General features: G+C 38.1%; 1 protein-coding gene across 8 annotated transcripts in view; it reads right to left on the bottom strand.

Annotated features, from left to right (window-relative positions):
- Positions 1–24389, bottom strand: part of TACC1 (transforming acidic coiled-coil containing protein 1) — a 157575-nt gene that overhangs the window by 85654 nt on the left and 47532 nt on the right. Inside the window, exon 1 of one of the 8 annotated variants that reach the window (XM_031950721.1) lies at positions 757–1331. The exons of 2 other annotated variants lie outside the window; for them this stretch is intronic. In XM_031950721.1, the coding sequence (XP_031806581.1) occupies positions 757–917 (161 nt within the window). In that variant the 5' untranslated portion in view covers positions 918–1331. Of the gene's footprint in view, positions 1–756; positions 1332–24389 lie in introns of those variants that run through there. 5 more of the 8 variants (XM_031950723.1, XM_031950722.1, XM_031950725.1 and 2 more) reach the window with 5 other exon arrangements.

The raw sequence follows: 24389 nt of genomic DNA, 5'->3' as shown, positions 1-24389 counted from the left end.
TTAAAAAACAGCAGAGACCTGAAACCTTGCAGTTTCCCGAGGCCAGGCCGGGCTGGAGCCTGGGTGTCTCCCCTAGAGGGCACGGTTACTCATCCGGACCAACACACCAACTGTGCACAGTTCGGACCCCGACCGGGGTCCCTGCTCCAGAACCAGCCCCCTGCCAGCTTCAGGCCGGCCGGATTCTGAGATCACCAGTCAGTCACCTGCTGGGGAGGTGGCAGCGCGGCGGGCGCCCATTTCGGGGCCACCAGCTGGAGCCGCCGGGCCCGCCTCTCGACCCCCGCTGCGTTTTTGGAGACCCCGGGCCCTAACTCCGCCGGGAATGGGGTGGGGAGGGGGTGATCCCTCCCCAGGGAGCGTTCCAGAACGAGAGTCAGGCGCCCTGACTGCCTCCGAGCTCATCAGCGTCTCGGAAGCTCGCAGAAATGAGACATTAACCAGATCTGGAAGGAGGGAGGGGGGGGGGGGGGGGGGGGGGAGGGGAGAGGAAGGATACACAAGCGCTGCAAATTTGGTGGGTCCTCAAGAGCAAGTTGGGGGATGGGGTAAGGAAAGAAACACCCCTGCACAACCACCTACAGAAACGAGAGAGAACAGCGAGCCCAGAGCACCGGGGAGGCTGAGGGGGGAAGGGATGGGGAGAGGGCATGAGAAGAAAAACCCGAAGCGAACGCGGAGCGCACAGCACAGGGAGGCAGGAGGCACGAGTTCGAGTCCAGGGCTTTAGCCAAACTAGGGATGCTGCATACTTGCCTGAAACTCAGAGACTTGTTCTCGGCTTGGGAATCGTCCTCCTCGGCCTCCCCCTCGGGCCCCCGGGCCTCGCCATCCGCAGCCCCTCCGCCGTGCACGGCGGACCAGGTCCACTTGGCCCACTGGACCGGGGACAGGATCTGCCACGGGCTGAAGGCCATGAGCGCGGCTGCCCCCGCCCCGGCCCCGCGAGAGCGCGAAGGCCGGCCGGGAGGGATGCAGTCCTTTTGGGCTTCTTTTTTAATCCCCCGTTTCCTTCAAAATGGAGGGAAACGGTGACAGCCGCCTGTGGATGCGCCTGGCCGGGGCAGCGCGGATGTGGTTAGCCGCGCACGGGCGGATTACCGCCCTCTTCTGTCCCGGAGTTTCCTCCCGCTGCCCCAGCTCCGGGCCGGCTTCTCCCCGCCGCGACCCAATCAGCCCGGAGCTCGGGCGAGCCCGCGCGGCTCCCGCTTCTCAGGGACGCCGGCCGAGGCTGCGGGAGGAAGCCGCCCCCTCACGCATCCTCCTCCTCCTCCTCCTCCTCCTCCCTCCGGCAGCTCCCCGCCCGCCTCAGCCCCGACTGCGGGAGGAATCAGCTGGCTGCCAGAGCGCGGACCCCGCGCGCGCTGGGCGGGGCCGCCCTCCGGGGCGTACCACTCTCACCCCGCAGGGGGGGCCGGCAGAAGCCTTGAACGCTGGTTACAAAGGCCGCAGATCCCCCCTCCCTCGGGCCAGGTGGACTCTTCCGGCCGGGCTCCGATTCGTTCGTGCGAAGAAGTTTGATGGAGGGGTGGAGCTGGGGGGAGACGTCGAGCTTCCACACTCGCCCCCCCTTCCTCCTCCCTAGCAACGGGAAACCTATTTTCTGAGCCTGCTTTTGCCTATTTCCCTGTCCCCACCTTCTCGCCGCTCACTCGGAAGGGTGACTGGCCCTCCCCTCCCCCGCCATTCTGTCAAGCTTTATTAGCAGCCTACTACGTGCCCGGCGGACGGCGGGCGGTGCGATGGACAGGGCGCCTGACCCGGAGTCGGGAAGACCCGAGTTCAGATCCTGTCTCTCACACTCACTAGTTGTGTGATCCTGGGCAAGTCACTTGCCGCCTCTTTCAACACGAGCTGGAGAAGGAAATGGCAAAGCAGCTCACCAAGAGTAGGATAACAAAAGTGCAGAAGCCAGTCCTGCCCTCCAGGAACGTACAGCCTAAAGGGCTAACAAACATATGCAAAGCAGGCTATGAAATAGAACAGAAAAGACGCGGGCATTTAGAGGAACTGGGCAAGGCTTCCCACAGAAGGTGGGAATTTAGGTGGAGAGCAATGGGGAACTAAGCCCAAAGCACTATAAAACTGTGCTTATCCCCCCACCCAGCCACGTCTCTACTAGGTCCGTATCCCACAGATAGCATTAAACAGGATCTATACGTACAGAAATATTTGGATGAGGTGGCAAAGATCTGGAAACTTGGAGCGGTAACGATTCGGAAACCGAGGAAATGCCCATCAATTAGGGAAAGGCTAAACAAGTGGTGACATACGATTATGATGAAAGGCCAAGGAGGATGGTTTCAGAAAATTTCGGGAAGATACATACAAACGGATTCAAAGTGAAATGAGCAGAGCCAGGAGAACATACACATAGTAACGGCTACATTATAACAATGATCAACTCTGAATTCTTGGCTACTCTGGTCGTGACAATGATCCAAGACCAGTCCTACAGACTCGGGTTGAAAAACAGTATCCATCTCCAGGGAGAGAGCTGACGAACTTTGTTTACAGACTGAAGCATGATCTTTTCACTTTATGTTTCTTGCTTTTTTTTTTTTTTCGACATGACTAATATGGAAATGTTTTGCATGACTTCACATTTATAATTGGTATTATGTTGCTTGCTTTATTTATTGAGTGGTAGTGACAAATGGGAGGGAGAGAATTTGGATTCAAATTTTTAAAAATGTAAAAATTTTAAAAAAGAATGTGGGATTTTAATTAATACTTAAAGGAAACCAGGGAGGTCAGTAGTCAGGGAGAGTAATTCAGATAACTGTCGTTAAAGAAAATGCCTGGAGCTGAGAGATGAACAACCAGGAGGTTAATGTCACTGTTTCAAAGAGTATGTTTTGGGGAGTAAGGGGGTCAGGCTTTTAATCACTATCAGTTCATTTATAGTGTTTTATGGTTGGCAAAGATATATAGATATGAGAGAAATTATTATTTCTCTCTTGTATTTAATAACTAATTATTGAATTAGGGCCAAGATTTTTTCCTCTTTTCTCCTTTTTCATCCAGAAATCAACTAGTGTGAGGAATTCTGGGCAAGTAAAACAAAAATCTAATCAAAGATAGTAAAGAAATTCTATGTTTAAGCAAATGGGTAGATTCTCCGGCTCTATGTGTTTATTCAGGTCAGAGAAAAGATGGATTCTTTTGTCAAAGGGTGTTTTGGAAATTGAGAATTTGGTTAAAGGTACTCCAAGTACCCCAAGATCCTCATTGAAATAAACCTAACTCTCATGAATTGTTTGCCACCTTTAGGAGCAACCATTCTTCCAAGGACATATAAACTGTGAGCCTATTTTACGATTTGTACTTTGGCTCAAGAGGAACAGCCAAATGACCATTACTTATATTGGTGACATGCTAGCATTATTAATAAAATGATTAATTACCTAGAAACTACGTCTTGAACTTTTTTAAACATCACAGATATATACATGTTGTTGTTGCTGCATGTGTGTATCCACATGGGGTGTCCCAAAAGTCTTGGGGCAGTTTAAAGTTTTAACAATGTATGTAGTCAAATTTTAAATTATTGAAGCTTTAAACTACCCTAAGACTTTTGGGACACCTTGTGTAATCTCACTTGATCCTCATAACAACCCTGAATATAGGTATTATTATTCTCCTCCATTTTACCAATGAGAAAATTGAGTTGAATGACCTTGCTCAGAATAACACAGCTAGTAGTATCTGAGGCAAAATCCATCTCTAATATTCCTGACTATTAACTCCAGAGCTCAATAGCCTACTCTAATTTAGACTGATTTTGTTTTGTCCAAGGAGACAAATCAGGAGCTGTGGGTGGAAATTTAAAAGGGCAAATTTAAGCTCTGTGTAAGCATAATATAATAAAAGAGAAAAATGCTAGCCATAAGTGGAATAGAAAGTAGGTGGTGCAGTGGATAGAGTGCCTGACTTGGAGTCAGGAATATCTTAGTTCAAATCTAGATTCAGACACTTAGTAGCTTTGTGACCCTAGGCAAGTCACTTAATCCTATTTGCCTCAGTTTCCTCATCTGTAAAATGTACTGGAGATGGAAGTGGCAAACCACTCCAGATCTTTACCAAGAAAACCCCAAACACCATTGAAAACGACTGAACAACAGAGCTGGAATGGGTTGCTTTGAGAAACAGTTCCCCATTCCTGGAATTCTCCAAGCATTACCACTGAAGTATGACTGGAGCATGTTCTGAGCAAGAAATATCTAATAAATTCACTTATTTCCAGCCCCACAACACTCCCATAATTAATAACCTTAATATCCTACAACACATGGCCCAACAGTAAAAAGGCCAATTCCCCATAATGTAGCTATCTCCCATTAAGTTCTAAGTCTAAATGGATAAATCTCTCCTTTCGACAGTTTCTTGTTCCACAAAATAAGTTCTAAGAACAAAAGGAAAGATTTTCACTCTCTACTTCAACCCGGTCACCTAAAGACCCTAAGGACCTTGATTCTCTAATCAAGTTCCAGACCCCCAAAGCTAGAATGAATCCAGGGGGTCAAGGATGGTAATAGGGGAAAAGACCTAAGTTAAGATAGTAGGGCAGGAATCAGATTCCTGAAAATATTCAGTTCTTAAGGGAGGAAGCTTACAGTGTATATTGAGCCAGGCAAGCTTACTGAAATATGCAGGCAGTGCCCACCCTCTTCTAGTCAGGCAAGGAACCCTATTCCCAAAGAAGTCTTCTCCTTGCCTACTACCCTTGGGATTCAGAAGCATTCTCCCAATCTATAAGTAAGGGGTGTTGAACAGGAGGACTCCAGAGACCCTAGAAGTTCTAAAATTCAATTATCCTATAAATGGTGATCTGATGGAAGCTGACATCTCCCCTCTCCCCCATTAAACAAACAAACAAACTGTGAGAAAAACAACAATAAAAAAAGTCTTTAGAGAAAGTCTGAAGTCTTAAGTGAAAGGTGTTGAATTACATAATAGAATCAATATGGTATTCTAGAGCCTCATTAGCTTTACATTTCTCTCACTTAAAAAAAAATATTAATGAGGTTTCTGCCTCATTCCATCACTTTCTTTCTGGCTCATTTAGTTAGCTGCTTCAGGCCTGAGTGAAAGCAGTGTTAAAAATAAAACCCTCTCCATTTCAGGAGACAGAGGAGGAACAGCTGAGCGCCTCAGTTTTCTTCTTGTTTCCATGAGGAGGATTTCCCCACCCCCCCTTTTCACTAACTCCTTTCCGACAAAAGAGTTAAAGAAAAGGGAGTCAGAAGATCACAAAGCACCCAAGAGGCACTAGTTCAAATGTCCATCTTCAATTCAATTCAATAAACATTTTTATGCACCTACTGTTAAGTCAGGTACATACTAAGGGCTGGGGATACAAAAAAAGGCAAAAACAAACAAACAAACAAACAAACAAAATCCTTGCTCTCATTGGATTCACAATGTAATGTGGGAGACAACCTGCAAATAAGTAGGTACAAAGTAAGCTGTACACAGAATTACTAGGAAATAATTAATGGGAAGAGGGAGGCAGCTAGGTGGTGCAATGGATAGAGTAGATAGAGTCAGGAAAAATTTGAATTCAAATATGGCCTCAGATAATTCTAGCTGTGTGACACTGGGCAAGTTACTTAACCTCTATCTGCCTCAGTTTCCTCAACTGTAAAATGCCGATAATAATAGCATGTGCCATCCCAGCTTTTGGGATAAGAACTTACTGTTTGATAAAAATTGCTGGGAAAATTGGAAACTAATATGGCAGAAACTAGGCATTGATCCATACTTAACGCCGTACACCAAGATAAGGTCAAAATGGGTTCAGACCGGCATAAAGAATGAAATTATTAATAAATTAGAGGAACATAGATAGTTTACCCTCTCAGACCTTAAGGGGAAGGTTTTAGACCAAAGAACTAGAGATCATTACTGATCCAAATAGAAAATTTCTTATATAAACTGAAAAGTTTTTGTAAAACAAAACTAATGCAGACAAGATTAGAAGGGAAGCAAAAACTAAAAATATTTTACAGTCAAAGTTCTGATAAAGGCCCATTTCCAAAATATATAGAGAATTAACTTAATTTATAAAAATCAAGCCATTCTCCAATTGAAAATGGTCAAAGGATATGAACAGACAATTTCAGATGAAGAAATTGAAACTATTTCTAGTCATATGAAAAGATGCCCAAGACATTATTAATCAGAGAAATGCAAATTAAGACAATCTAAGATACCACACACACCGTCAGATTGGCAAGATGACAGGAAAAATAATAGACTGTTGGGGGATGGGAAAACTGGGACATTGATTCATTGTTGGTGGAGTTGTGAACAATCCAACCATTTTGGAGAGTAGTTTGAACTATGTCGTTATCAAACTGTATACCCTTTGATCCAAGTGTTACTACTGGGATTATTCCCAAAGAGATTATAAAGAAGGGAAAGGGACCTGTATGTGAGAATGTTTGTGGCAGCCCTTTTTGTGTGGTTAGGACTGAAACTGAATGGATGTCCACAGTTGGAGAATGGCTGAATAAATTGTGGTTATGAAAATTATGGAATATTATGTTCTGTAAGAAATGACCAAAGGATGATTTCAGAAAGGCCTGAGAGACTTACAAACTGATGTATGAAATGAGCAGGACCAGGAGATCATTATACTTAACAACAATATAGATGATACCAGTCCTGATGGATCAGGCCATCCTCAGCAACAGATCAACCAAATCATTTCTAATGGAGCAGTAATGAACTGAACTAGCTATACCCAGAAAAAGAACCTGGGAGATGACAAAAACCATTACATTGAATTCCCAGTCCCTTATTTATGCACACCTGCATCTTTGATTTTTTCACAAGCTAATTTACAAAATTCAAGTCTGATTCTTTTTTGTACAGCAAAATAATGTTTTGGTCATGTATACTTATTGTGTATCTAAGTTATATTTTAATATATTTAACATCTACTGGGTCATCCTGCCAAGGGAGGGGTGGGGGGTAGGAGGTGAAAAATTGGAACAAGAGGTTTGGCAATTGTTGATGCTGTAAGGTTACCCATGTATATATCCTGTAAATTAAAGGCTATTAAATAAAAAAAAAAAAAATAATAATAGCATGTGCCCTTCTAGGATTATTGAGATAATATTTGTAGATTGCTTAGCACAGTGCCTCACACATAATAGGCACATTAAACTCTTGTTTCCTTCTTTACTGAATTGTCACCTCTGCTTCTATAGTCTGTTTATTGCTACATATTGTTTTGATTGAAGCATATGAAGAAAATCTAGCTTTACACAGATATGTAATAAAAAGGATATTTTAATAGGCAAATAATATCTTAACATTATTATGAAAATAAATTTGACTTTGTAGATCCCCTAAAAGAGGACTCCCAAGGGTCTCTGGCTCATACTTTGAGGACAATTGATCTAGTCCAATAGTATTATTTTATAAGTAAGGACAGTATTATATGTTTTATAGATAAGGACACAAGGAGGGAAAATGATTTGCTCAGTGTTATACCCATGGGGTATAACTAATAGGTTTGAATCTAAGCTCTTCCATATTTTTGAATTTAGCAGGTCATTTTGCCCAAGAAACATATGATGAAATAGGAAAAAGCATTGTATCTGAAGTCAGAGGACATCTTCCATCTACATGATCTTTGGCAAGTGACTTAACTGCTTCTGTGCCTCAGTTTCCTTATTTATAAAATTAGGAATATGGACTCAATGACCTCTGTGGTCAGTTCCAGCTATGAATTTTATGATTCTCTGGTTCTAGGGCTCTTGTTTCCTTACCTATAAAAATAAAGAGATTTAAAACAAAAGATCTCTAAGGTCCCTGTCAACTCTAAAGTCCTATTAATTATAGCTGCTGGGCAATTTTGAGAGGTAAGAGGGCTATGAGAGAACACGGAGAAGACATGGATTAAACAATACCAGTTTTGATTATTATTAACTGTGGCAAATTAATTGACCTTTCTGAACCTCAGTTTTCTCATCTGTGAAATAAGGATAATATCTGTCTTCTCAATTTTGTTGTGAGGTTCAAATAATATAATGTGTGTATTGAGGTATTGGATAGGACACTAGGCCTGGAGTAAGGAAGACTCAAGTTCAAATGTGACCCATGATACTTTTTAGCTGACTGCTTCAAGTTCCTCAACTATAAAATGGGATAATAATAACATCTACTTCCCAGGGTTGTTGTGAGGGCAAAATAAGATAATATCTGCAAGCACAGAGCCTGGTACATATTAGGCATTTTATAAATGCTTATTCCCCTTTATGCCACTTTAATGAACTAAAGTTTCCTTCATTCCTTACAAGATATCATTCAACAAACATTTATTAAGTTTTTACTATGTTTACACTTTGCAAACCTTAAAGTACTATATAAATATGAGGTATCATTCTCATTTAAGGAGACTAGAAGATCATTTGTTAGGAATGTTTTAGGAGGATTCTTGCAGATATCCTGCTATTAAAGATTGGGTCTTGGAGTCCTTTAAGAAACTCAGATTTAGAGATAGTCCTCAACAGGTGAGTAAATGTCCTAAAATGACTCTTTCCCCTGATGCTAGAGGATCATTAATAAGGAGACAGTTAATTCCAAATTCATTCACAGATATAAATTAATTTTGCCAGAAGCTAGATAGATCCCATTTACTTTTACAGTCCCATTCTCAGATGGAATTAAAATTAGGAGAAAAGGTGACAAAGCAATGGAGACTAGAAATAACCCCTCCCTGACTCCATTGGAATGATTTGCCTTTTCCTTCTTCAGTTCATTTCACAGATAAGGAAACTAAGGCAAACATGATGAAATGACTTGCCCAGTGTCACAACAATGGAATTGTCTGCTGTCAGATTTGAACTCAGAAAAACTCTGGGCCCAGTACTCCATCCACTAAGTTATCTAGCTGCCCCTTATTTTACAGGCCTAGGAATGATAATGAAGTGCCTAAGATCACAGAGGTGATAAATAAAAGATCTTAGATTTGAAACAGGCACATGTGACTCCAAAAGCAATTTTTTTTTTCTACTTTACCACATGGCCTCCACTGTTTTGGTGAAAAACAAGCAAGGGAAAATGACAAATTGTATTCTCTCATGTGTAAAATGATTAGGATTAGATTATAGCATTTCTAAAATCCTTTACACATTTAAAAGTCTATGAATTTGTAAATTATTCCTCATAACCATTTGGAAACAAGGATCCCTGAAAATACACATAAGATGGTAGCAACTCTCAACTGGAAGGAATGCTGAATCCTAAGCTTGCTGGTAGGCACAAAGAATAATTTTTGGTGTTTTCGTTTTTCAGTTGTGTTCAACCTCATTTGGGATTTTCTTGGCAAAGACACTGGAGTGGTTTGCCATTTCTTTTCCAGCTCATTTTATAGATAAGGAACTGAAGCAAATAGGATTAAATGACTTGTCCAGTTGGTAAGGTCTGAAGCTAGATTTGAACTCAGGAAAGTGAGTTTTCCTGATTCTAAATCCAGTACTCTATCCACTGTGCTACCTAACTGCCTAAGAGTGGCTAGAGAGACTTTAAACAGTGGACAATCACTGCACATAGGATGACCCAAATTTCAAATTTCCCCAGAACGCTTTGTCTGTAAACTACATACCTTCCCACAACTCCCCCACCATTCAAAACTATTCACTTGACCCTGCCATCCCTTCAAGCTAGCTTCATTTCTCTCTCCTCCCCTTCACAGACTTTCCCATCTCCCACTCATTTCTCAACTTCTTGCAAACTGGCTTCCAGGATCACCAGAGCTGAGACAGCTCTTTCCAAGGTTACCAACTATAACTGCTGAATCTCATGGCCTTCATTCAGTTTTCATCTTTCTTGAACTCTTTGTAGCATTTGCCACTGCCAACCAACCCCTCCTCTTAGATAGTCTCTTCTCCCAGAGCTTTCTTAATATAGTCCCCGTCTGGTGCTCCTCCTATTCCTTCTCAGTCATGCTCCTTGTCTGGATCTCATCCAGATCTCCAAAACGCTGCCTTGTACCCCTTTCTCTTTCTATTCTCTCTTGGGGAAGGCTTCCATGAGGTTGAGTAGATCATGTAGGGAGGATTTACAGGAAAGAATCAAAACAAAAAGCTGGCAGATTAAGTTTGTGCCATAAGAATCCAATTATTTACTGTTAAAGGAAACAATGTGTTGAGAGAAGAATTTCATACTTCAATAGTTCTGTGATTTCATCATTTATGGAAAAGAATTCTCAGGAGATACAAGCCAGAACCCCTCTTCTATGATCTTCATTCTATGTGACTCTCATCCATTTTTTCCTTTAAGGGTTTCAATCTTGTTCTTTAACTATCTTGGGTTTTCTATCTGTCCTTTCATTCTTTGCTACATGACTGACCCACCTTCATTGTAAGTCATACATGTCTATTATACATACATACATTGTAAGTCCTCAATTGTGTTTTTAAATAGAATTCCTCCTGCTCAAGTCATAATACATTTTTCTTTTAAGTGAAGCTGTGTAACCGGTCGAGACAAGAAGCATGCAACACAGGTGACCTCCAAAGGTCATCCAAGCACTGGAAATCACTGTCTCAAAGTGTCTACTTTCATTATCTAAGGATAGGTTAATTATTGCAGAACATCTGAAAACTTTCCCTTCCTTCCCCAAAATCAGTCCGGGTCTATATTCACATTTCACTCACTAGTTTCCCTACACATTTCTCCTAGTGCCAAAGGGGGGGAGGGGGGGGGAGTAAACAAAAAATAAAAAACAAACTCAAAGCCCAACCCTCTAACACAAAAATTGTCTTCCCAGATTGTAAAGATTTCTGAAATGAGAGGGAGAATGAAGGAAGATGCAGAAAGGAGTTAGGAGTCCAAAGAGGCAGCTACAAAGTTCCAGTAGAAAGGCAGCACAGAGTGTTACTTAGGGACGCTCCCATCAAGTCAGAAGCAGAGATAGCACTAAGAGTTCTGGGATGAATATAGTCTTGAAACCTAGATGGAAAAAGGTAGGGTGGGGATGAAAAGAAGAGAGAGATAAAAAGGGAACTACTAAGATAATAAAGGAAAGGGTTGGGGAGAAACTCACTTATCTATATGAACTGTAACTGTAAGGACCCCAGAGTAAAACAAACTTTTATCTTATTGAACCAGACCATTTTTGTGGGTTGGTCTTTTTCACAAGGTCCTAAAGAAACACTTCAAATCCTGGTGTTCAACCTTTTGGCAAGGAGTCTTTCTAAACTTAAAAAGACAGTAATTCTCTTATGTCCTTCATGTCTTAGAGCCTCCACTCAAAGCCTTTCTAACTTGACAGATATGGCCATAGCTTGAGTTCCATTAGAAGGAAAAAAGGGCACAGTATTATTAATCACCTACTATCTGCCAAAGTGCTAAGTGCATTGTGAATATCTTATTTGATCCCCATAAGGATCTGATAAGGGAGATGCCATTTTTATCTCCATTGTACTGTTGAGGAAACTAATACAGATAAATGTTAAGTGACTTGCCCAGGGATTAAATAGCTAATAATTGACTGTGAATGGATTTGAAATTAGATCTATTTAACTTCAGGCTCATGATTCTATGGCCATTTAATACTGGTGCAAGAGCTTTGAAAAGGCTGGATTAGCTTCCTCTGCTTCCAGCAGCATATAATACAATAATGTGTACTAGCAGCATACAAACTCAACTTTGTATCACCAGTATTATTCTGATACAATTTATATAGCATAAGTATCATGGACAACCATAATCTGAAAAGAATTCAATTATGAATAGTCCAGCTTAATGGAAAACTAATATTGCTAATTGCTAAAACAGTGGCAAAGTTGATGATTGAAAATGATTAGCTATACAAGATCTAGAGGCAACTGAACATAGTAGTATAATGTTCAGTAAATTCAAGGAAAACAGATCCTGAGGTATGAACTCATTATTTAACAAAAGCTGCTGGAAAAATTGGAAAGGAATCTGGCAAAAATTAGGTGTAGAACAACTTTTTATACCACATGCCACAAGTTTCAAATAGAAACATAATCTTGATAGAAAAAGTCATATGAAAATAGTTTTTTTTTTCAAATAACTCTAAAAGAGTTCTTGATCAAGAACTAAATGGAGAGCATTACATCAGATTTCAATTTCACTTATACAAAATTGAAAAGGATTTACACAAACAAAAGCAATATCTTTTGCCCATGATTCCAAATTTAAAGGGGCCCTATTTAGAATCAGAAAAACATCTAGTCCTCCATTTTATTCATTATGTGACCCAGAAATCACACTAACAACAACAATGCACTTTCAATTAGAAAGGAAACAGGTAACTAGGGAAAAAGTCTTTACTAGCAAATTTTTTTGATATCCAGATTCTATAGGGAATTGATATAAAGATAAAAGCAAGAGCCATTCCCCAATAGATAAATGATCAAAGGATGTACCACACAGTTCTCCAAGGGAAAAAATACATGATATCAACAACCACACCAAAAAGCCAATTATTAATTAGAAAAACTACTAATTTACTGAATTATTAATAAGAAAAATAAATATTTTAAAAACTCAAAGTATTCCTTAAATTCCTCAGATTGGCAAAGATGGTAAAGAAAGAAAAATGACAATGATTGAGATTGAATTAATGAATGGATTAAAAAGTTCTTACTATGTGTCAAGACAATGTTAAATGCTGAGAATAGAGTCTGGACCTGTGATTTCATTAATATAAGGAACTTCTGAGTGAGGAAACTCCCTCTATCAATAAAGATCTGTATCCTTTTCTGTTGCTTACAGAGTTGCCTAGAGAGCACTCAAAGTTGTGTCTTGACCTAAATATGTGTCAGAAGTGGGAGGTCCTTTTGGCTTTGAGGATAGATCAGTATCTGCAGGGCAGGTGGTTATTACCTTGTGACAGGACACTCTGGAGTCCCCAGACCCTTTCAGACCCTTTTGACCTCAAAGTCAAAACTATTTTCATAGTAATATTAAGATTTTAAAATTTCTAATAGGTATGTATATTGGTGGATAGATATAAACTACATAAACAAGAGCTCTTAAGAAGAGCCTCAACCATTTTTATGAGTACAATGAATCCTGAGGCAAAAAAGCATGAAAAGCATTGTGTTAGGCTAAACTACTACAAATAACAAGAGCAAAAAACAAACTCTGCAATAAAAGAACTTCCATTTTGATGGGGAAAAAATATACAAAATGCAGACTGGGAGGGGCACTTTGAAAAGCCCAGGTATAAGGATGGATAGAGCCATAGGGGAATAGATTGACATATTCCATCCTGGAACCGTGACAGAATTGATTTGATCAAGATTTAGGATACTAGAAAGGGGGAATAGAGATGGGAAGTTTCAGAGAGAGGAGGGGGCAGGAGAAATAGATACTCTAGGTCCAGACTTCAGGGTAGCATAGCTGTTAGATAACTAGAGAATAGGAACAGAAAGGACAGATATATTTATACATTCTTAGTGGAGCTGTAAATTGGTCCAACTATTCTGAAAGGCAGTACTCCAAAGTCATTATATTATGTATAGTCTTTGACCCAGCAATACCTCTACAAGGAGATTATATAAATAACCCAAAGAGATTAAACATGAGGAAAAGGATATACATGTGCAAAAATATTTATAGGAGTTTGTTGAAAATATGTTTACACATATTGGATTTAACATATATTTTAACATGTATAACATATATTAGATTGCTTGCCATCTAGAGGAGAGGGTTGGGGGAGAAGGAGGGGAAAATTTGGAACACAAAGCTATGCAAAGGTCAATGTTGAAAAACTATCTGTGCATGTGTTTTGAAAATAAAAAACTTTAATAAAAAAAGAAAGACAGAAAGAAAGAAAAGACAGAAAGAGAAAGAAAGAAAGAAGGAAGGAAGGAAGGAAGGAAGGAAGAAAGGAAGGAAGGAAGGAAAGAAGGAAGGAAAGAAGGAAGGAAGGAAGGAAGGAAGGAAGGAAGGAAGGAAGGAAGGAAGAAAAGAACTAGAAACAAAGTGAGTGCCTACCAGCTAGGAGATGATTGAACATAATGTATGTGAACATAATGTAATGTATTACTGACCTTTAAGAAATGACTCAGAAAGACTCATATGAATTGATACAGAATGAAGGGAGTAGAAACAGAAGTATTTATACAATAACCAAAACATTGTCAAGAAAAACAACTTTGATAGATTTAAGAACTCAGTTCAAAGTAATTTCCTAATGTGATCTCAAAAGAGGGGTAGGTAAGTAATAGAGTGAAAAGGGCATCAAGACCTGGAAACCAGAAGACTCATCTCTCTGAATTCACATCTGGCCTCAGACATTTACTAGTTGTATGACTGGGCAAGTCACTTAATCCCATTCGTTTCAGTTCTTCAGGTGTTAAATGAGTTGGTAAAGAAAATGGCAAACCAGTCCAGTATCTTTGCCAAGAAAATCCCAAATGGAGTTGGAAAAAGTACAGTATGGCTGAACAACACCGCAACAAACTTCAGAAGAATTCAATAAAACATGCCTTCTATCCTCCTGATTGGAGAGGTGATAGAATGTAGGTGCAAATGAGATGTATTTTCAAACAACCATTACAATATATGTGTCATTCTTAATCACACTATTGTTATGAGGGAGAGCTTTTATTTCAGTTAAGAAGGTAATGATAATGATCTCTCCAAAAGAAAAAGAAATTTTAAAATCTATTACAGTATGCAACCAAAAATCCCCACAGAAGAGGGCAAGAAAGTTCAGAAATAAATAACATGTAAGACAATGCTGATGCTGATATGTTAAATTTAATGTCTTTTAAAAATCAAACCATGTTTAATAGCTACAACTTTATATACAACTCCCATTTTCTAGCTTCCTTGGTATGTTTATGCTTACTGATGAATTTCTAGTTCATTAAATAAAAGGGGAATTATAAGGAGGAAAAAAAGAATAATGAGTTCTTATTGGGATAAATGTAGGAGCTTTACATATATAGCATGTGGACTTTGAGATAATCTCTTTTCACCAACCATAGACCTTTTTGTTTCTATTTTCTTGTTGCTTTTCTGAATCAGTGAAATGATACTATAATTTGATTTAAGTCCTTTATCCTCCAACTACTTACTACCTCCACTTGAGATAAAACCCCAGAAAGAGATGGCTTCTTTCTATTCTTTCTTAAATAGGGAAAAAATGGGCTTCTTTTCCACAGTTCAATCCAGTCTTCCCTAGGAAGGTTAACAGATCCTCAAATAGCTATAACAGCTGAGCCTGCTCCCCAGCCACTCCCTACTTAAAGATTCCTCCCTAGAGGCTTAACTTTAATAATCGTTGTCAAAACCCACCCCTCATCCATTTTGCTGTGCATTAAAAATATCAAGTCTGATTTCTTCCAAAAGGTCCCTACCAGAGGCATGCCAAAAACATTTCACTAGGTTGTGAGCCCAGGAAACTTTATTTTAAAGAATACTCAATCATAAAAGACATTATTCACCAAACTCAAAAAGGTTAAAACTTACCTAAATTTAATTAAAAAACAAAACAAGAAAACTATCTTTGCATGTATTTTGAAAATAAAAAAGCTATTTTTTAAAAAAAGTAATTTCCTCAGGGGCAAATGTTGCTTTTGATTTTATATTTATGTCCCTAAAACAAGTGCTTGGCAAATAATACGATAAATGCCAAAAAAAAAAAAAAAAAAAAAAAAAAAAAAATTAACTATTTCTAAAACATAAAAAAAGAAGAAACCAAATAACATCTTTTTAGAGGTAGTAGCATATATCTAAGTATTTCAGACACACTTCGTTCTCACCCAGTCATAAACACAAACTCTCTCCCCAGAAACACACCCACCCACCCCTTCAAGGATTCTTTTTGTGTGTGTGTGCTAGAGACTTCTTTAGCATTTTTATGAAGTCTTCTAAGAATAATGTTTTTTAATGTATAAAATAAAATACATAAGATTACAAAGAAAACCAATTATATTGAATCAAAGCAATTTCCCAAAGACTTCAGAAGACTGTTAATGAAGCATGACTCCCACTTCCTGCTGGAAAAGGGATGGAACTTTGGTGGAGAATGAGATATATCTTTTCAGACAACCATCATACCACAAATGTATTATATTTGATTATCCTCTTGTTATGAAGGAGGGCTTTAACTGGGATAGATATATTTATTAAATACAATTTTTAAAAGTTCTCAGATTTTAGATTAAAAATCTCTGTTCTATTGTTTATCAGCTCAGGAAGTAGGAAGGGAAAAGCAGAATAGAACTTGGAAATCAAAACTAAAAAAAAAATTTTTTTTAATTTTTCTAACATCTAATTAGGTAAAAAAAAATACAATGTTATGCATATAAATATGAACTAAAGAAAAAACCCAAACTTCTATCCTCATCAAATTTTTTTTGTTATCTCGAGGATTAAAAATTGTGGTTCACCAATAGATTTTTGAGGTAGCCTTTCTAGAAATCTAGGAAATCGTTCCATGAAGTTCACAAAAAACAGTTTCCTGTCTACAACTTTCTAACCCATAGATTCAAATCCTAGTAATTCAACTTTGACAATATCTATCATCTTTCTACCTTCCTTTCCCATTGCAACTGCTGAAGCCCCAGTTTATTTAGCTTCCTAATAACCTCTGCTCTGGATAGTGGTAATCACCTTCTAACCTTCCCCAAGCCATTAGTCTAATCCATCTTCCATAAGCTTTCTGATAAATCTTCCTTATCAACATTTCTCTTGATCTTGAGGATTTCTCATGAAGCCATCTCTATGATAGAGATCTTTCAGCCCATTCAATAAATTCCATACTCTTTGGACTGGCATTCAAGACACTCCATGAGTAGATAGCACTCTATCCTCCCAGGCTTATTTCACATAATTCTCTTCCATACACTACATGCTCCAGCCAAATTGAAGGATGGTCCATTTCACCAAAATGACCATTTGCTCAATACCATTCCTATACTTAGAATTCCCTGCAACCTTCCCTCCCCAATACCCATTTATGTTTGTTGACATACTACCCCTTCTTCAAAACCCTGACCAAGAATTACCTCCTCCATGAAACCTTCTCTGACTCCATAGCAAAACCTTTATCTTATCTTCCTAGGAATTCACACAGCACTTTGTCATTGTTCTAGGCACTTAAATTAATTATAAACACTGCCTTTGAATCACTTAAAGACTTCTAAAGTTTAAAAAGCACATTGTAAGCTTTGAGCCTCAAAACAACTCTATTAGGTAAGTATTACTATATACTTTTCATTTTGCAGTTGGGGAACCCAATATCTGGAAGTTTAAGTGATTTTTTTTCATGGTCGCACAGCTATTTGTTAGAAGTGGAAAGTTTTCTTGACTCTAAATCCAGAGATCTATACATATTCTACTTTCTAACATAGCAATTTGTGGAAAAAGCTTGGTGAAAGAGACTTTGTTTTACTTCTCTTTTTATCTTTGTTAACTTAGAGTACAGTGTTTTGCATATACTGATCCCTTGGTAAATTTTGCTTGAAAACCTTAGTTCTAAGGACATAGATTTAGTCTCTTGTGATAAGTAACAAAAGTGCATTTAAAGAGAGAAACTAACTAGACCAGTTGTCCTTAAAGTGTAATCCAAAGAATTGTTGGGGTCTCTGAAACCCTTTCAGAGGATCTACAAATTCAAAATTAATTTTTATTTCTAATTTAGTAAATAGCTATAAATATAACCCATGTGAACAAAAACTCTTTGAACAGATGCTCGATAGTTTTTTTTAACAACATGAAGATACTGAGAACAAAGGTTTGGGAACAACTGAACTAGACAATGGCTTCCTGAAATCCCTATTATTCAGCTGGTAAACTATATGGTATGTTCTCATTTAATGAGTAAAAATTCATGCCAGATAAGGTGTTAGGAAGGGGATCAGCAAGAGGTATACCAATAATTATAATAGCCAACATTTACATAATATTAAATAGTATTTTACCTACTCAATCTTTTCAGTGAGGCGGGGGTGGGGGGGGGAACCTTTTTTTCTGCCAAGAGCAATTCGAATATTTATAATATATTCATCTAGGGCCATACAAAATTATCAATTTAAAAACTCAAGCAGTGAGAGGTTATTGTATAGCTTTCAGTTTGTCATTGCCTGTGGTTGTCTTGGCAGGACCAAATCAAATGATTTTATAGGATTTATGTGGCAGGGGGCCGGACATTCCCTGATGTTCCCCAGTTGCTAGGTAACTTGGTGGATAGAAAACTGGACCTGAAATCAGGAAGATCAAAAATTAAATGATCCTGGTCCCTTGACCTCTGTCTGTCTTAGTTCCTCAACTGCAAAATGGGTATCATAAGAACATCTACTTCACAGCATTCTCTTGAGAATCAAATGAGATACAATTTGTATTTTCTTTGAAATGCTTAAAAGCATCTGTGTAAATAGTAGCAAAGTTTCTTTGAAATGCTTAAAAGCATCTGTGTAAATAGTAGCAAAGTATTTAAAACAACAGTTGAGATCATAATCTGAAAGTAACATTCTTCTCTTTAATCTTCTCATCTCTAATTGTTCATTTCTTTTCCTGCATTGTTTTAAGAGAAAGTGGTGGTGAATCTATTTCCTGCTCTGTAAAATGAAAGTGTTGGAAAAGATGATCTATAAGTTTCTGTCCAGTTATAATTCTCACAATGCTATAATGTTATGTAAAGGTTTCACGAAGTTCTCATTTAAAAATTTTTCTCAATCAAGCATAGTGGTGAAAGTTTGTAATCCCTGATAACCTGGAAGGCGAGGCTGGTGGATTATTTGAACTGCAGCAGAGCTAACGTTTCTCTGTCAACAATTTGGTGCGCCCATGATTTTGCGCAGGAAAAGTGGGGCTGCCAGGAAAGTTAAGGAGAGGATGAACTAACTCAGGCTGTCAGCAGAATTTCTGCCAATTAATAGCAGCCAGTACACTTCCATAATGGGTAAGAGGAGACAGTCTAAAAAACAAGAATAACAACAACAATTTTTCATTTCATAGCACAGGTTTAATTGCTGACTTTCAGTCCCATAGCTATAGGTGTAGAAGGATAATTTTTCATTTAAGCCCCACCCTTAGTCAAAATTAAGCAAAAATTGTCTAGGCACTTTTATTCTGAGAGAAAAGAAGAAACAGAAAATGAGAAAGAAAACTAGGGTTTTTTTTTATTAATTTGAAAAGGGAAGTTCCCACCAATTTGTCATAAAAACCTAGCAACACCTTCAATGTTAACCAAAACTCTCATTGTTTGTTTCCTAGGTTAAAAAGAAAAAAATTAAAAAAATTTAATCTGTGGGTATTGGCAAAAAAGAAAAAACAAACAACTAACTTGTTGCTTTCTAACTCAAAATAGTCTTTTATGAAGTTCACCTAAACTTTTTTACACAATGTGGGGCAAAGTGATGATAGTAACTAACATTAACATAGCGCTTCAAGTGCCCAGAGTTCCTTATACACATTAGCTTATCTGAGTTTTATAATAGCCTGGAGAAAGGAATTGTTAGTAATATATTATCCCCATTTTATAAACAAGGAAACTGAAGCTCAGGGAGGCTGACTTACTCATGGTCACACAGATGTTAAGCATCCAGCTAGGATTTAAAATTATCTTTCCTGATTTCAAACTAAGCACTTACAAAAATTCTAGGATTATTCTGAGTCTGAAAAACATGAGATACTTGGTCTTTTCTGTTGAGGAATTTGCCTGGATTAAAGCACTTCATGGGACTGCTAGATGGTGCAGTTGATAGAGAACTGGGGCTGGGTTCAGGACTATCTGAATTCAAATCTGGCCTCATACACTAGCTATATGGCCTTTGCCAAGCCCAGGTACTTTGAATGTAGGGATTTAATTAAACAATTGTAGGATCAATGGAAATTATAGGGATGTAGATTTTTTTCAGTATAAAGGAAAGTATTCTAATAATCATAACTGAAAAATGGTATGATTCCTTTGAGAAGGAAAAAAAAAAAACTTCATTGAGGCTTATGACCAATTACTAGATATAGCACAGAAAGGATTCCTGCATCATGTAAGGAACTAGTCTAGATTACCTCCAAGATTTATTTAAAATCTAATGATTTAATAACTTATGGACAAAATTGTCATATAATTTATGGCTAGGTGCACAGTGCATAAAGTACTGAGCTTGGAGTCAGGAAAACCCAAGTTCAAATGTGAGCTCAGACACTTATAAGTCTCTGCCTCAGTTTCTTCAACTGTAAAATGGGGATAATAATAGCTTCTACCTCAGGGGGCTGTTATGAGGACCAAAAGAGACATTTGTAAAACAGTACAATACCTGATATATAGTAGGTGCTATATAAATGCTAGTTATAATAATATTGATAAATTATAAAAATATATTGTAGCTCAACTCAATGCAAATCAATTTATTCAGCATCTACTATGTGTAAGAAACTGGAGATTCAAAGACAAAAACCACCTAAACAGTTCCTGCCTTTAAGTTCATCTTCTACTAGACAGTTTGTACAAAGATAAGTAAATTCAGAGCGAAGAGGGTGAAGAAAAAGACCCTCTAGATTCTTAACCCTGGTAAGGTCTTTGATAGCAGAGAGTGGCAAAATAGAAAGTCTGAATTTTATACCCCAAGCTGTTTCTTCAGGCAAGCAGGGAAAAGAAGTGAAGTCTCTTGATTCTTGAAGGACAGTACTGATAATGAGATTGAATTAACTCTCCTCATCCTTCACTCACATTTACAACGAAGTTAATCTAAGGTAAAGCTCATTGTGTTCTACCAAATTTTGGGTGGAGACAGAAAGCCCAAGTCTGGGAGCAGTCTGGGTACAGAGATAATTTCTCTAAGGGTGACTGATATGATCCTCAGCCTGTCATTGAACACTTATATAAACTGTGAGCCCTGCCACTGAGATTGTTTTTGGTCTAAGAGAGATGGTCTTATTTATAAAATGATTAAATTATCCAGAAACTATGTTTCTTGAACTGTTTTAATCATCACAAGGAATACACACCCAATAAGTGTATGAGTCAGTTCTTGAAGTCAGTTTTTCCTAACTGAAGTTCAGAGTTCTATCCATATGGCAACCTGGCTCTTATAAATTTTGGGAGGTCTTAATCAAGCTGAAAAGGCTTTAAGATCCAGTAGTAGAATGTAGATCTGTCACCTAAAGACTTGTCTAGTTAAATTCAGAGAAGCTCAGTGCTATACTGTTCACCCCCCAAGTGATGAATTTTTTTGGCCACAGAAACACAATAAAGAGATCTAATAAAGCCTGAAAAACTGCTTATGCTACTAAAATCACAAATCTTTGATGTTCTGAATATTTTTGCTATAATGGAAGATGAAATATGTTATAGTGGAAAAAACAATGGCATCACAAGAAGTCAGTTGAGTCCTTCACCACTTATTAGTCCTATTACTTGTAGGATTATTCATTTTTTCATCTATAAAATGGAGATACCACATACCCAGCCTGCAAAACACAATTGCTGCATTTAAATAAGATCATGTAAAAGAGTTTGGTAAACTTACAGATTGCTATGCAAATGTTTGTTCAGTCATTTTAATTGTACTAACTCTGCGGACTCCATTTGGGGTTTTCTTGGCAAAGATACTATAGTGGTTTGGTATTTCCTTCTCCAGATTTTTTTACAGAGGAGGAAACTGAGGCAGACAGAGTTAAGAGACTTGCCCAGAGTGACAGAGCTAGTAAGTGTCTGAGGACAGAACTCTGGAAATTCATCTTCATGATTCCAGGCCCCAGGACTCTACCCACTGTACCATGTAGCTGCAAAAGTAGTATACTGTCAAAAATTTCCCCAAATTGTTAAGTAAATTGGCTCACATTTCACAGGTTCTAGATATAATTCTATAAGGCAATTCAGATGTCATCTGCTCAAATCCCCCTCATTTTACAGATAGAGAACTCATTTAACTCTGTAAAGTAGACAGCCACACCTTAACACAACTGTTTTATGTCAAGATATTGTTTTGTTTTATATTTGGGTTTCTTAAAACAGGATACACCTGTAGATTCTTTTGCCTTTCTTCCTTGCACCCTCTACAGGACACAGGTGTCTACAACAATCATACTAGTAGGGGAATATCCTTTGAATTAACAGAAAGTTTAGTGTTTACATCCTAAAACCCTCCTCTGCTTCCGTAATTATGAGGGATTTTCCCCTTTTTTCCACAAACAGCTTGAGTTACCAGACCAAAACACCACCATTAGAACCATGTGTTGTAGAATAACCAAAATTACAAGCAAATGATCTGTGACTATGGCCAACACTAAAGTTCTGGGATTACCAGATTCTCTCTGTTCTTGGGTCCTTATGGCAATATCTGGGTCTGTCACTGTAATACCTGAGATTTTACTCTGAGGACAATCGTATATCATAAATCATAGTTGCATATGCAGTGTAACTACCACCCTGGGCATTTATATGCAATCACAGAATGTCAGAGCAGGAAGGTTCCGGAGTAATTATTTACTCCTAACACTTCATTTTACAGATAAAGAAACAGACTCAGAAAGGGAATAATTTGGCCAAGCTGGTAATAGCAAGGCTGGCAGAAAAACTCAAATGTTTTGGTTTGTGGGTTTTTTTTTTTTTTTTTTAGTTTTTTCTTCTTTTTTTTTCTTTCCAATCCAGGACTCATTCCATTACCACTGTCTCCTCTTCAAAGTTGAGTGATATTTACCATGGAGAGGTAGAGGAGGAGAGGAGCTTTAAGGAAGCATAAACATATACAACACTCCTTGATAGCATCAGGAAGGAAATGCCCCAAACTCATACAAGACAGAAGAAACCTTTCCTAAATCCTACATACAGCAGGAACTCTCAAAATAATATTCTCAAGTCCAAAAATTACATTATGACACAATCCAGTAGGCCTTCTAAAGAATGAGGTTTCCTGTATGAAATCTCTATGGATTCATTTCAGTGATGTCAGTATAGTACATGATGAAAGATGACTCTGTCTAGAATTAAATTAACTGGAAGAGATTTTTCCCCTTTCTTTTTTGAACAGTCACTGGTCTCATTTTAGCAATACTTCTACTTGAGAAGACTCTGGAAGTTTCAGGGAAGGCCAGTTTGTACACATATCCTCTAGGGCCTGCATTTGCTGTGCCAGGAATAGACTTTCTAAGATCATATGACAAAATTCGAAAGCCTCTATTTCTTACTTTATTTGCCTGGAGGAAAGCTACCTATGCATTCCTGAATTATAGGTAAATCATCCAATTATCATCACCCAATTATCAAGACTAAAATCAGTCAATCAACAAACATTTATTAAATGCCTACTATGTGCCAAGCACTTTGCTAAGAACTGAGGGTACAAAAAGAGGCAAAAAAGAATCCTGTCCCTCAAAGAGTTCACAATCTAATGGGGAGATATAAAATAAACAAATAGTCACAAACAGACTATAAGATAAATAGAAAATAAATAAGAAGGAAGGCACTAGAGTTAAGATGGGTTGGGAAAGAATTCCTATAGAAGAGAGGATTTTAGCTGGGACTTGAAGGAAGCCAAGGAAAATAAATAGTAGGTAGACAGGAGAAGGATTTGGGGAAAGGGGAAGCAGGGTGATGTGTGTGAGAGAATGCTAGAAAGAAAGCTTAGAGCTGGGAATGTGAGTGTCTTGTTTGTGGAACAGCAAGAAGGTCACTATCACTGGACTGAAAAGTATATAATGGAGTATATAATAATACTCCATTATTATAATATAATAAAAAGGCAGCTAAGTGATGCCTTAGATTGAGCACTGTGCTCAATTATGAATTATACTCAATTATGAATGAGTCAGGAAGACTCATTCATCTTCCTGAATTCAAATCTGGATTCAGATACTTACTAGCTATGAGATCCTGGAAAGTCATCTAACTCTATTAGTCTCAGTTTCCTCATCTGAAAAACTGAACTGAAGAAGAAAATGGCAAACCTGTTGTTGATGAAGCCATGATGGTTCTTTGTAATCACCTATAGAGATGTTTATCAACTATTTCTTTAATGATTCAATTTGGTTTTTTCCCCGAAATTTAATTCAATTCATTGTCTAGTTTATTTTCTTCCTCTTTTTAAAAAACTAGGACATTTGTCCTTTTTCAGTTTTGTGAAATTTCTCCTGTTTTCTGTAATCTGATAATACTATTATGAGTAGAATCATTTCCCATATCACATAGACAATATTCTTATTTTACTCTTTATTTTAGTAACAACAACAACAACAAAAAACAAGATATGATTTTCCATCAACATATAGTTTTTCAAATCCTTAAATAAATGCCATGGGGATCCAAAGGTGAGTCCCCTCATCACTTACAAGAGTCCTGTGTTTATGTCAGAATTTCAAGGCAAACATTCTAAAGCAAGAAGCCCAAGAATATTCAATATGAACACTGCACAATCATGCATCCCCTTAGGGAATGAACT

Source organism: Sarcophilus harrisii, chromosome 2 (genome assembly GCF_902635505.1).
Source record: "Sarcophilus harrisii chromosome 2, mSarHar1.11, whole genome shotgun sequence".
Taxonomy (NCBI): Eukaryota; Metazoa; Chordata; class Mammalia; order Dasyuromorphia; family Dasyuridae; genus Sarcophilus; species Sarcophilus harrisii.
The sequence above is the reverse complement of the archived record's forward strand: the minus strand, read 5'-3'. Positions and strand labels throughout refer to the sequence as shown.